General features: G+C 36.1%; 1 protein-coding gene across 27 annotated transcripts in view; it reads right to left on the bottom strand.

The window, feature by feature from the left end:
- Positions 1–14,632, bottom strand: part of GLIS3 (GLIS family zinc finger 3) — a 674,355-nt gene that overhangs the window by 106,996 nt on the left and 552,727 nt on the right. For 18 of the 27 annotated variants that reach the window (XM_081502011.1, XM_081502068.1, XM_081502106.1 and 15 more), the window contains 2 exons: positions 7,335–7,496; positions 3,224–3,334 (listed from right to left, as the gene is read on the bottom strand). In XM_081502011.1, coding sequence (XP_081358137.1) covers positions 3,224–3,334; positions 7,335–7,496 — 273 coding nt within the window. Of the gene's footprint in view, positions 1–3,223; positions 3,335–3,647; positions 3,774–7,334; positions 7,497–14,632 lie in introns of all 27 variants that reach the window. The other 9 variants (XM_081502031.1, XM_081502021.1, XM_081502156.1 and 6 more) reach the window with 1 other exon arrangement.

Genomic DNA, 14,632 nt, shown 5'->3' with positions numbered 1-14,632 from the left:
CTTACCAGTGAGGGTGGCTTGTCACTGGCCATGATTTCAGAGAAAGGCTTCATAAAGCCAGCCATGTTAAGACCAAAATAATGTCATTTAGTGTCCAGGGGGAGGTTGAAAGGATTAGAGGCAGGCAGGCAGGCAGGGTATATTAAAGGAGTCCATGACTAACAGGGTGTGACAGAAAAGAGTTTTATTCTTTTCAACAAAACAATTCCCTAGGGCTGAGACCATTACTCCACTGTGCCTTTATCACCTTGGAATTTTTATGGTTATTTTTGATGAATTCACATTTTTGTAAAGGCTTTTTGAAATAATGCCAATTTTCAATTTTTAATTAAAGTCGTAAATAATCTTAATTCTGCTTTAAAAGGGTTATTGTTTCTTACTTTTTTAAATCATTGCTGCCAGGAAATATTCCAAATACCAAGCCCTGATGTGAGTTAGTAATTAAAATCTCTCAGAGGTCTAGTAACATTCTACCATGTAAATACTACACACCAATACACCGGCGCAAGGTTTGAAAATGTGGATCGACTGATTTCAGGTTTATTAGCACTGCTTTTCCTGGGAGTGACATTACCTTTTTTTATTGGATAGAGCAACTTTCATCATTTTAATTTCCATGAATTAGTCCATCAAAGATCCACATAGGATTTTTTAAATCTTCAGATTAAAAGGCCAGGTTAAAATTTGGAAAGTAAACACAGTAAACTTGTCACTAAGGACTAAGCAAATAAAGTCGGCCAAATCCAATTCAGTCACTTTCAGGAAAGAGTGAACAACAAAAGCTGAATCACTGGAGTGATAATACCTCATTTTACAAAAGACAAAACTAAGAGAATATTGTAATATTTGACATTAGATTGTAATTCTGCCCCTTGAAAGTATATCCTTGTTATCCAGATTGTCTATTAAAGGTTCTTAAAAACTGTTTACAAATTTATAGTCTTAAGATCTGATTATCTTCTTTAAATTAGTGCTTCAAACATCTTTCACAGAATCAAAACTACTCTTCCCTTATAAAGAAGCTGAAATACTCTGTGTTTGAGCAATATAAGCTATTAATAACTTCTAAAAATATCGCATTATGTTTTCATACCTACTGTCAACCTAGGTTACTCTCTTGGGTTGAATATCACATTGCTGCTTATTTGTCTACGTGTGAGACTTACATTCTGTCATGTCCACGACAATTGTTATTCTCTATGAAGGTGCTCTTCAATCTTATAACAAGTTTGCTAATACAGTAAAACCTCATACATTTGGGACAACTTGAAGGTAGAGAATGGTCAGATTTAGGGGGAAGAAACTCAGCAAGAGGATTTTTTGTTTAAGAAACACAACTTATTATTTCAAATTTATGATATACACATGGATAAAGACAAAAACCATTAGACAGTGGTCCTCCTAAACAATTAACAGTATGTCATTATAACAATGGTGTGTTGTTTTAAGAATATTAAACATCCTTCTTGCAACTTTATTTTTATTATTAACTCACTTAGTTCCTTTTCTGTTTTAAAATATAGGAACATATTCCAATCCATGCTGAATGATCATCTATTATGATATGTTGATAATGATCATCTATTATCAGTTGACTGGGATTCCAATTAAAGAGATTTAACTATACTTATGTGGGCTTTTCTAGTGGCTCAGACAGTAAAGAATCTGGCTGCAATGTAGAAGACAACGGTTAGATCCCTGGGTCTGGAAGATCCCCTGGAGAAGGGAATGGCTATGTACTCCAGTATCTTGCCTGGAGAATTCCACGGACAGAGAGCCTGGTGGGCTACAGTCCATGGGGTCACAAAGAGTCAGACATGACTGAGTGAGTAACACTTTCACTCTCAAATACATTTATAGAGGAAAAATAAATAATTTTAACAACTGACTTATAAGAGTGGGCTTGTATGCCATTAAGAATATCTATTTTAAAAAAGAACTTTTATCAAATTTTTCTAACTGGATATTTTTCTAACTCACAGTGGAGAGGTCAGATTATTTCCATATATGAGCCCTCAACTGGCATCGTGCTAACATCTCCCAAGGAAGAAAAAGCTCAAGTAACAAAAAGGTTACAGAGCATATTCCAAAATAAAAGCACTAAATCCCTATAAATCATAGAAGAATGAAAGATTCTGGTTAGCTTGAAGCCATGGTGACCTGAAAACCATGCCATAGGGTTTAATAAAACCATAGGAGATCATAGGAATCACTGACTCAATGGACATGAGTCTGAGCAAACTCCAGGAGACAGTGAAGGACAGGGAAGCCTGGTGTGCTTCATGGGATCGCAAAGAGTAGGACACGACTTAGCAACTGAACAATAACAGTGTTCAGTCACTTGAAATAAGTTTAGTCTTAAACTTCCCTTAAATTTGTTATGAAGGGCTCTTAAATGAATTAGGTACCCATCTAAACACAAGTGAAAAACCAAGGTCAGGTCAACATATTTTCTGCCATAATCAGAACATACTTTTTGGTCCCAAAATTTACAAAGTCTGGCATTAGAAAATGCCTTGAAAGGTAGTAAGTGCCTTGTTTCTCAAGATGTTCAAGAACAATATTGTCAACCACTTGCTGGAGATCTTATGAAGCCAGGAGGATAAGTCAGGTGGGTTGGCAGGTTGATATCTAACATTTCTTCCAAATCTGAGAGATACTACAGCTTCTAAGAACTCTGAGAGATGCACTAAGCCCACAAGGATGTCAACAGTAATTTTAGGTTCAATTTTTTTCTCAGACTTTCATATATAGTACATATTAAGAAATGTGTTTTTTTCTAAGCTTAAAGGGAACAAGTCTCTATACATACTCATCTACCGCCTTTGTCAGAGCTAATAATTTTAGCCAATTGATATTTTATGTTTTTTATTGATACTTATTAAGCACTTATCTCCAGAAAGAGTATTTGTTGTGTTGTTTTCCCAATTCAATTTTCTTTAACTATTTGTACTTAATTTTGATACTTTCCAGTTTTGGTGACTTTCATTAATTTCATCAACTTATATTATACAAATCCTCCCCAGAAATTCATATATGATTAGATCAGTTATGAAAATCACAGCCTTGCTACTACTTTATGGAAGACTTCTCTACTCAGAGTCAAAAATATGTTACACTTTGAGAAGCATTAGGATTACTAATGTCCCACAGAAGCTCCCAGTACTGCAAGAGGAATTTAAATGTGCTTTTCCTGGCTGGATAAATTCTCATTTAAAATTACCTTTTTCCTTGCTTGCTGATCTTTGGAAGAATGCGCCTTCACATGCTTTCTTAAGGAACTTGGGTCTGTGTAGCGTTTGGTGCATCCCGGAATTTGACAAGCATAAGGTTTCTAAATAAGAAAGAAATAAAGAGCTGTGGTTAAATCATAAAGGTAACTGAGGAAGATTTATTCAAAGACTATTGACTTCAGAGCATGAACTGTTGCCAACTGATTAATGTGAATTGCTATGTGATACTCATGCATTTTAATTAGAAAGCCCAGTAAGTTTGCATCAAGGCAAAGAGAAGAATAAACTTTCGAGAAACAGAGATGGCTTATCTTTGAAGATTTTTAAGAGACTGCTACAGAATGCCCTCTTGCCACGAAACCTCCTGTGGCATTTTTCAATATGAAAATTATTAGTATCTTCAGTCATACTTACAATTATGTTCCCCTGAAAACAATCTCTGGTACTGTCAGAAATTAGGAAACACATATTCTTTAAAAGTTCAGGTATAAAGAAGCTGTAGAAAAGTCCAGAAAAGACTGGTAATGTTTCAGAAGAAACCTGATTCAGAAAGAGAGAGGGAGAGAATTAAAAGGGAAAATTAGTGGAAAGTAAGTAGAAGACAGCAGGTTTCAAACAACAGACACATGAAAAATCAGCCAAAGAAACATTAATATCATTAGTTGCAGAGGAGTCCTGCTGTTAAGCCTAGATTAAGTGAATAAATTCTTGGCTGAGCACGATGAGAAAGAAAACAAGTTCTGGCTACTCCAATTCTCCCATGCGCCTGAGAGATGTAAGGTGTGGAGCCCAAGACGGAGTCTAGAATCTTTTTTATTTTTGTGACCCTGGAGATTGGTACATGATAATTAGGAATGACTGAATGCGAGCATTACATATTGATTCAAATTTGGCAACTATTCCTACTGTAACAACTAAATTCAAACCAAAGGTTTGAGAATGTGACTTTTACACTGTAGAATAAATAAAAACTTTCTTATTATAGGAACTGAAAAAAAAACTACAAGATTAACTGCGTTTATAAGATGTATTAACTGTCACTCATCTAGTTAGTATCTCATCTGGTGCAATACTAAATCTGTGCCGGCATGAGGTGAAACGTGAGGAAGAGAACTGAAACTGTCTCTACAATAGAATTCTCACTTTGGAAACATGCTATTCTATTGACCAGCCCCACTCCCCCCCCAATTCAAGTTGTTTTCCTTACTGTTTATATTTTGTTACAGTTTTCATGCACTTGTTTTTCATTTTGTAGGCCAACATTTGTGTGAATTACATTATTTTCTTTCTAAAAACCATATATGTGTTTCACTTTTTTATTGCTATTGTTGCTAATTTTTATTCCAAGAACAAGATAAAGTCATTAATATATAATTTAGTTTGACAATCCTAATTTGAATTCTAAGTTTGATTATCTGATGTGTTTGTTCATTGACTGACTGACTGATTGAATGAATGAATTACTCAGCAGTTCTTCTGCTTCCATAATGTGCTAGACATTGTATCACATATCAGGGATCTAACAATGAACAATGGATGAACTGGCCTCTCAGTAAGTCACAGTTTCTACAAAATGATGAGCCAATTATGGGCTGAAGTCATCTGCCAAGGAAGTTTCCATTGGGTAAACAAAGGTTTTCTTTAACCTGGGAATCTTTTCTGGGTTCTCACAGTTTTTTTTCCCTAGTCTTCCCTTTCATGCCTGGGGGGAAATAAGCCAACATCTTTACTGGCAGTCATGTTATGACCACATAAGTTCATGTTTTGCATTAGAGATGCTGTATATAAAAATTGGGGGGAATATTAATGCATTATATAAATTGATGCCATTATTATTACAATAGTCACCATTACTTGGGTTGGAAAGATAAGAAATGGTTAATGTCATTTTGGATTTGATTTTGAGACACTCTTGAAAAAGGCTTGAATACTGACCATTCCTCCCAGCTAGCTTTCACTCTCTCCCCTGTTATCAGCCACCTGGGATCAGTATGCCAAAAACAGCAATGCCAGGGACTGGTCTAAGTGGTACAAGTGTACTGATCATTTAAACTCAGATTACCTAAGCTTTAAATGGCATGTTACACTTCATCAAACTATATTCTTCATTATTTTCCATTTATACTATAAAATTATTCCCCCTGTTTAGATATTAAGATGCTAATAGAGAAATGAATTAATAACACTTTCCAGGGTTAGAATTATGGACTCAGTCATCTTTATGGGCAAATCATTTTCCTAGAAGTAAAGAATCCCTTTAATTGAAGAAAGATACTTTATCTAAAATTCTGATAGTATTAACATAAGGAATTATTAGCATAAGGAGTACTTAATGAAAGGGAATGTGGACCTAAATTTTAATAATAAATTCTTCAAGCAACAAGAAGGTAGTTTGGATTTCAAAGAAAAAAATGATGGTTTTAAAAGATTTAATGGAGAAATACTTAAAAAAAAAAAAAGTTAAGTTTTAAAAGCTACTGCATTGAACTGAATCATGAAATTATTATCTTAGGTAGTTTCTCAAAAGTTTTCCAAAGGGATTTTTTTAATTCAAAATGACTTTAGAAAATGCTCTTGGTTTGATTAGCTAAAATTAGCTCCAAGCAAAGAAGGGTATTGTAGAACCATAACACTTAGCCTCACAATAGTTCTTTCAAACTCCAGATAACTAGCTAGAGTAGAAGCAATTTCTCAAGACAATCTTGTCTCATGAATGTTCATTCTTCCATGATAAAGTTTAATGACAAATTGTAAAATTTATAAGATTCTACCAAGACCATTTTAGACATACAAAACAGAGTATTTAAACATAATTCATTCTTTTTCCTATTTCTACTTTTAAAAAATACTGCTATTCATCAAATTTATTCATTTAATATTCCATTCTGTTGGTGCTAAATTCATTGAATTCAATTCAGCTAGAACAGAAAGGGTCCATCTTATAGCCACATGACTCTAATTATATTTCAGATGTTTACTAGGCAAACCATCACATTATGTATATTAGGATATAATTCTGTTTAGAAAGGTTATGTGACATATAGCTAAAATGACTGCTATCAATATGACTAATAACGACTAATATAAAATTTAATAAATATGTCAGCTATAACATCAGAAGAATCTTAAATATGTATGAGAAGGTGTGTAGAAATAACAGTATCTTTTCAAAATTCAAATTCTGAAGTAGTTTAATAATAGACATCAGAATGTTAACACTGAAAAAGTACTGTCATGAATACATTACTTGCAAGAACGTGGGATAAGAGATCTGTGATGTGTATAATACATTTACCCTGATGGCTTTGCTAAGTGAACTAAAATTACATAGAGTCCACCTAGCCTCATGTAAAAAAAAAAATGGCATCAAACCTGAGAAATGCAAAGGAGGACGATCAACATAACTGAGAAAACAAAAGACAGAGTCATAGAAGGGACATTAGCAAGTGAACACAATGTTTCAGCACTAAGAGAATTAAGGCATAATAATGAAAATAAATTGTTCTCATAGGTTGTATGTCAATGGATATGTGGCTGTTAACACATAGGAAGAGTGATGAAACAGGACCCTTGGGAAAGATTTGCTGATTCTTTTTAGATCACTTGAAGGTGAAAATACCAGGTGGTTTCTAAAGCAAAAGGCCAGATTCACTTTCAGAAAGCACGCCAGTCTCAACATTCTTATGTCAAGAAAAAAAGAACCAAAATAAGAAAAAAAAAGTGCTTCCTGTTTCTAGAGTATCTTATCTATCTTAGTATATCTTGCTATCTGAATATTTATTTTAAGGTCCAATCTCCAGCAATCATTCTCTGTTCTAAAATCTGCTATATAACAGCCCCTAAAGTGCCTCTGCTTTATATACAAACCCTTTTGCTCCAGGCAGCTGTAATATTTAGGATAACTTATTACTATAGAAAAAGGAAAAGAAAGAACCAAACAGGGCCCCTTCTGGCTCTTTACCAGGTTTCACTGCTGCCCTTGGCATTGTCCCTCTAACCTGCAGGTCATAAAGCAAACACCTTCACCATCCCACTATCAAACGGGCACTTCCTCACACCGGGACTTGAGGCTGGAAGTTGGAAAGCTCCTGCCATTCTTACAGTGTCCAGATGTGTCCTCTGGTGCTTGGCGCGGTCACTGGAGTTACTGAATGCCTTCTGACAGCCCGGATGCTGGCACAAATACGGCTTCTCGCCTGTGTGGCTCCGCAAATGAATCTTGAGATTTTCGAGCCTTGAAAAGGCCTTCTTGCAACCTTCAAACTGCAAAAAGAAAATAATTTTTGGTTGCTGAGAAGGGCCTTGAATGTTTGGGGTTGTGGGGGACAGGAAAAATAAATGTCCTTAGTTTGTTCTTAACCTATAACAAAAAAAAAATAAAATGAAATCCAAATAGTAACAGTATTACTTCTAAAAATATCCATATGTTTGTGCGAACTGCATTTTTCTACTGAATATACTTGCCACTTTCCATACCAGATTTGTGTCCCAAACTGATTTTTGTGATTACTTATGTCAGAGAAAATTTGCTGTGAGCCATCTGGCTCGGTTAATAAAAATACAGTAAAGCGTGTCTTAAAGATTTGCTAAAAAATTAACACACTTTTCCATTTCCAAATTGGTCTAAATTGAAGGAATCAGGAAGGAAGAAACTTTTTACAACTAATAAACTAACAACAACAAAAGAATCAGAGTGATGTTTGAGGAAAAAAAGTAAATTGAAGACCCAAGAGTTAGAGATGAAAAGGACATGTGTCTGCTAAATCAAATGATAATAAGCTTTCTTAATTATATCTTAAGTGGTTTTCAACTTCCAAGAGTGACCTTTTTAATATATAGGGTGATGCCAAGCCTAATGAGATAAAGTTTTTAACATGCTTTTAAAAAGGAACAAGAAGACAATCCATCTAGTACTAAGTCATGTTCCAAATAAAGTTATAGTTTTATTTATCTCTACTTTTAAGGAAACTTTGTTATCTGGTTCTTGAAGAGCAGAATTGTAAATGAAAAGTTGAAGATCTTAAGAAATGTTTCATTGGTTTGTCAGTAATATTTATTGATGGTAACATTTACTTACTGTCTTCTGTGTGCAAAATAACAGCTACTATTAGAGGGTCAAAGTGATTTCAATCCTTGAAGTGACCGTCTAACAGAAAACGTTAGAGAATGCCTACATATGAAGCATAAATGTGAGATGGGTATGTTTATCCTTTAATTCTCTCTTTGGTGCTAAGCCCTGGAATATATATGTCCCTTCAGCAATTTTGATGCCATTAGAGTTCCCAGTGCAAGGAAAACTGCAAGTTAAAAACTACAAGAACAAAACATAATATGTTTAATGCAATTAAGAAGCATTACATCTTAGAGAGGAATGTAGGGGTGGTAAGGGAAACAGAAGTAAAGAATGTTAAATTGAAAATGGTTTACATTAAAAATTAGCAGGTATAACTTAAACTTATTGGAAGAAATGTTATAAAATTCCTCAATTCTCTTATTTTTTTATCAATACAACAGATCAGTACATTGTTCATGAAGGGGTGACCCAGAGTTGGGTCAGGTTTTGATTATTTCAATTTTCACCTTTAAGTGGAGGATGAACAAAGGAGGAAGAATAATTAAACATGTCACAACAACATCTATTTAAATAAGTTGTCTAGATTTTGTATGCTAGAATATTTTAAGAAATTTATGAAAGTTGCACTTATTTTTGATTGAGAGTTATACATGTTTCATAGACATATGTTGGTTTATTTCAATTTTGATATTTTGCTTAAAATAATTCTAGTGTTTTCCTGATTTCTATTTCACATAAAAGTAAATTTAGCCTGAACAGAAGATGATTGCTGACAAAGCCAACTACTTTTCAAACGAATGAAAGGCATATAATGTTATATCGCTAGAGGGAGAGAGGAGTTAAGTGTTTATTTCTGCAGGTTTTCAAGTGGTTCTCATGTTTGAAAATCAAGGGGCTCAAAAGTAACTCCCAATTCATGGCTAAGAGGCCTCTGCCAACCAAACCTCTGTTTTTAAGGTTCACTCTGAACGACAACTCAGTGTATACTTCTGCTAGAATTCAGTTTGTCTTGGAATCACCTGATAGACCACACTTAGGTCTAAAATGAGTTTGTGGTTTTGGACACATCAAGCCTGTAGCCCAGTTCCTAGCAAGGTTGTTTTGCAGGGTGGGCATCATTTTATAGGGGTGCATACCCAGATCCAAGTAGGCCCCAACATCCACTATCTTCTATAGTCACCCGAGATCTTGATCAGAGAAAACCCTGCATTGTCTTACCACCAACATTGGAGTGGAGAATCATTTTAGAATAGCTTAATGAGATTTCTGTGAGCACCAGAAAAATAAGACCCCTGGATCTACCACAGAGTGATTAGACGGGATCCCAAAGATGCCCCAGAACTAGTTCCAACTGCCTACTTCATCAGATGTAAACTAAATGTAGACTAGCATTCCCAAGGTCTCTCTAGTTAAATGTCCATGTAAATGTTCAAAGACAGAAAATTGTTAGTATGACTGTTAACAGAAGCAATGATCAAACCAAAGAGCTTGCTGCATTCCAGGCAAATCAGTGAAAAATGAACTATATCTCATAACATCTTGACCATTTTTTAAAAATAGCAAAGATGGAGGAAAATATGAGCACCCAGATTAAAAATGACAACAAAAAGATTATCAGTAAAATCATGCAAATCCAGCTGATCTCAAATGTTTCCTCTGTAACAGTGAAGTTCAGAAAACAAAAGTCTTTGTGGTATGTGTACAGGCATTATACTACTCTCAGGAGAAAAGATTAAGGAGGAAGGGATTTGATCCCACTGAGTTGAATGAATAAAGGCTAGAGCAAGGCAACCCCCTCAAGGCAACCCCATGTACTGGGGTCTCACAAAAACATCACCCACTTGCTCTTATTGAAGAAGTTTACTGAGAAGAAACCATGAACCCCACCCAAACCAATAAAATGAAGTGCTGAAGAGCTGATAAATGGCTCCATGAGGGGCCTAACACCCAACCCATCACAAGAGTATGCAAAGAATAACATCTGATTGAACCTGCCACACTAACAATTCTACAAGAAGAAAAACTAGGACCCATTCATTTCTCTAAGGGTATCTGGATGAAACTTGAAAGCAAACAGTTTTGTGGATTTATTATCATTCTTGATGGAAATAAACCTGTAATTCAAATAAGTATTTCCTCTCCCTCAGGCAATTTTACCCTAAGATTGTAAGTTCAGTTAAATGCAAATACATTAAAAATAAACTAACGTTTTGGTAGAAAAATACAAGATTGTTACAAAATACACCTAAACTGGATGTTTTGGGTATCTGAGTAAATGGTTGCCTTGTTTTCTACTTACATTTTTTCAGGTTTTCAAAATCTTTAATGAGTCTCACCTTGTAAAGAAACATCTAAATGTAAAGGAAAGCAGGAACCCCAGGAGAATTTCCTTGAATTTGGCTACATACTTTCTCATCAAGATTCCTAAAGTGCAAAGTCTATCCTGAGATCTAAGGTCCAAATTGTCACCTGATTGCTTGTGTCATTGCCATGAACCAACTCCTTCAAAAACACTGAGCAATATCTTAGTCACTGGATATCTCCTTCCTGGACTGGCTGTGGGGCCAGGAATCTAAGGCCCGGTGACACATAGACGGATCATCAGGCCTGAGATTGCCTGTGCTTCAAACACAGGCCAAATACAGAAAGATTAGAGAAAAACAACAAACAAACTCAGAATCCAAGGGAGCAGCGGAAGGAGGAAAAGTAGAACAAAGAGAAAGGCGAATGAAGAACGGTAATGTTTGAAGGAGTGGTGGTGGGAAAAGGGTCTGGTACACATGGGTAATTTCACCTAAATAGCATTCTTATTTTCCTCCTCAACAAACACTGAGTAAGCCCTAGGAGGATGGCACTGTGTGATAGACAATGAGAGAAACAAAAGGATTAAGACTCAAATTTTATTCAAGGGAATATGAAATCAAGATCATTACATGTGGCTGGGCAGGTCATATACTGATGAGGCATGAGCAATGATTCTCAAAGATACATTGTGTGGATCAGAAGCATTGTCACACTCTTGGGAACCTGTCAGAAACACAAATTCTCTAGCCCAACTCCAGACTTACAGAACAGAAACCTGGGGGTGCAGGCCCAGACATCTGAGTGTTAGGAGCCCTCTAGGAGATCCTGATGCTATGATGTGCCTGTGAGTTTGGAATGAAATTAACATTGTAATCACTGTTGATGTTCTCAAGACAATCTCCTGACAGAAGCAAAATATCTTGCAGAATTCACTCATTTCTAATTGGGGCAAGAGTCATATGGGCTTGCAGCAGCCCTGGACTGAAAAGAAACATCTCCATCCCAGGATAAAGCAGGGTTATCTCCATATGCACTGCAAATGAGACAATATTCCAGAATGCCAGTCTCATACTAGAGATTCTTTAAGCTCTTAACTATTTAATCTGTTGCCAAGCAAATTCTAGTTCTGTAATAGGCATGCCTAAAAATTCCCTCAGTGACCTCTTGACCAACAAAACATCCCATGTTTCTAGCGCCTATTACATTCTGCTGATGAGAAAAAGCAGTGAAGGGGAGCCATTATTTTCCAACTGCACATTTCAGTGACTACAGACACATACAAGAACAATACATGAAGTGACAGAACTTTAAATCTCACGGGTTTGAAAATACGGCATGAAGCCTTACTCTGAGAAAAATCTCTTTAACTCTGAGGCTGTTTTCAAGGAACAAGCCTTAATTAAGAAGTATAAGTTGCCTCAAATTCAGAGAAACTTAGCTTGCACCACTTTGTTAATTTAGGAGATTATTTCATATTTAAAGGATCACAACTGGACTGTAATCACCATCTATATATATTGGCTTGATTACAGATTGTTGACATTAACTGGCATTAAGATGACCTTTGAAATATTACTTTCCCTTTCTATTAGAGGCTTTTGTGTAAGGTTCTGAAAATGAAAGACTCATTAGACACCATTAAAATAGGATTTATTCCATATGTGTAACCAGTAATCAAGTAAAATATTACTCCTTCCCCTAATCAGCAATTTATAGTGTTGAGAAGCACAAGTTCATATTCAAAGCACTAATAATAGCAAATCTTTCCTGATCAGATTTCTCTATCATCACTAGTGTCAACAAAACCAAAACAGAAAGGAGTCTATGATGCTGGACATGCTTTTTAAAAGTATACATTTGATTTCAATTAAGGCTCAGTGTTTACGACCCTTGGAGGTATAAGCTTTTACAATTTCATCAGTCAAGACCAATTATTCCTATTAGTGATGGCTGAGCTGTGATATGCTGTGCAGAGTTGGGGACTTACTGATGAATTATATGCTAGTTTACGTCTTCCATGTACAGCCCAAAGACAACAGAGATGAAAGCCATTAGTGGAAAGGTCAGCAAATATTTATCACGCTGTGGATATAGTCAAGGTGACTTCCACGGTAAGCCCAAGAGTTCAAGTCTACTTGAATCACGGACATACCTGAAAAAGGTGTAAGTAAAAGACGGCTTCTTCTGTGACTCTGAAAGAGGGGGACAAAGGCACAGCTGAGGGCCCAGAGCCACCTCACACTCATGAGAAGAGGTGAGAAATCTGACTCTAGTGTTTAGCTGAGATTCAACAGCTTTCTTCCAGGACAGTGCTGGCCATCTTTATGTGCTCATGAGTCACTGGTCATGTTGTCAATATTAAAATACAGATTTGATTCAGTAGATACAGAGCAGGGCCTGAGATTCTGCATTTCTAACCACCTCCTATGTCATATTTTTAAATGTTGACTGTTCAAAGATTCCAATTTGAAAAGTAAGATTCTAGGGGTTATTAAAGTACTCTTGCCTGAGAAATCCCATGGACGGAGGAGCCTCGTAGGCTACAGTCCATGGGGTCGCTAAGAGTCGGACACGACTGAGTGACTTCACTTTCACTTTTCCCTTTCATGCACTGGAGAAGGAAATGGCAACCCACTCCAGTGTTCTTGCCTGGATAATCCCAGGGACGGGGGAGCCTGGTGGGCTGCCGTCTGTGGGGTCGCACAGAGTCGGACACGACTGAAGCGACTTAGCAGCAGCAGTAGCAAACTACTTTCAGGTTGAAAATGTACGGTTTAATGGGATTTAAAGAAAAAAGAGACAAAGAACTAGAGTAAGAATAAAAAGACTTGCTTTTGATGAACCAAACTATTGTCGCTTCGTCCGCAGAAGTGCAAAAGAGTGAAATCTAATTGTTAAACGTAAGAGAACAGAAAGTGTTGTCTAGGGGCAGAAAAGCAGACAAAAAGTCAGAAGAAAAAAAAAAAAAGCATAAGAAATCCAAACAGGAAGACTGCAGAAGCACACTGGAGCAATCTGATACTGTTTCTCCTTCAGTGTTATTCGCGTTTGGACATATGGCTTGCCTCATGCCACCCTGTGGTTTCTGTTCCCAGTGCATCTTATTAGAACTGGATGCTCCAGCAAATCTTAATATTTACCACATCAGTTTGTATAAAGTGTTACATAAAGGGAGAAGAAAATAATTCAAATGTTTTGAGGCTTTAAAAAGTATGTAGTTCATGAATTTACTATACTGAGTAATATGGAGTTCTTCCCTCTCCGTGCTTCATTCAGACTACTAATTCTGTAAAGAGGAAGGAGATGTCTCCACAGGTTCTCACTTGAAAACACGAGTGATTTTACTCATGTTTTTAATCTAATCACCTTAGTGTCCATAATGGAAGAAATGTACTCACAGAAAAGGAGTTTGTATGTTTCCTTTTGGTTGTTAAAAGTAATATCTGATTTTATAATATGTTGAAGGGTCTACCAAGAGGAACAGTGGCCTCACTGGAAAATTGTTTAAAATTGTGGTAGGGTTACCCTGGTTAATTTGAGATTTCTCTTAACTTCAAGGAAATCAGTGTACCCCAAAGTGATTTTTCAAAGATTCCAAATGTCTACACAGATTGCACTTGCATTTCCTAGGACAGCCTTCCTGCAAAGTCTCCTGGTCCTTTGGGAGGGGCAGCCAGAGTGGGGAGACACTCTGACAGTTCGGCCTCAATGAGTCAACTACTTCAGTGCGTGTCACTTATCTGGACTTCTGAAGTGGCCTACTGTACTCATTTATCCAGATTTTCTGGAACTATTAAAATTTTGTAGAATTAATATAAAACCCTTTTTGTAATGTTTTCCTAAACTGTAAAAAAGAGATCCCAGTTACTATGTTTTTCCTTGTTATTCTAGTGTACAAAATGAATCTATTAACTAGCTCATAAATACAACTTCCTGGCTTGTTGTGCTTTTTGGTTTTGATTAAGAAATCTGTATAAAACAAAGGTTACCAAAATGGGCAGTATGAATGTGCTTCTTATTG

Source organism: Giraffa tippelskirchi, chromosome 1 (assembly GCF_054371585.1).
Source record: "Giraffa tippelskirchi isolate mGirTip1 chromosome 1, T2T-mGirTip1v1.2.pri, whole genome shotgun sequence".
Taxonomy (NCBI): domain Eukaryota; kingdom Metazoa; phylum Chordata; class Mammalia; order Artiodactyla; family Giraffidae; genus Giraffa; species Giraffa tippelskirchi.
Note: the sequence above shows the minus strand (reverse complement) of the source record. Positions and strands in the feature narration are given on the sequence as shown.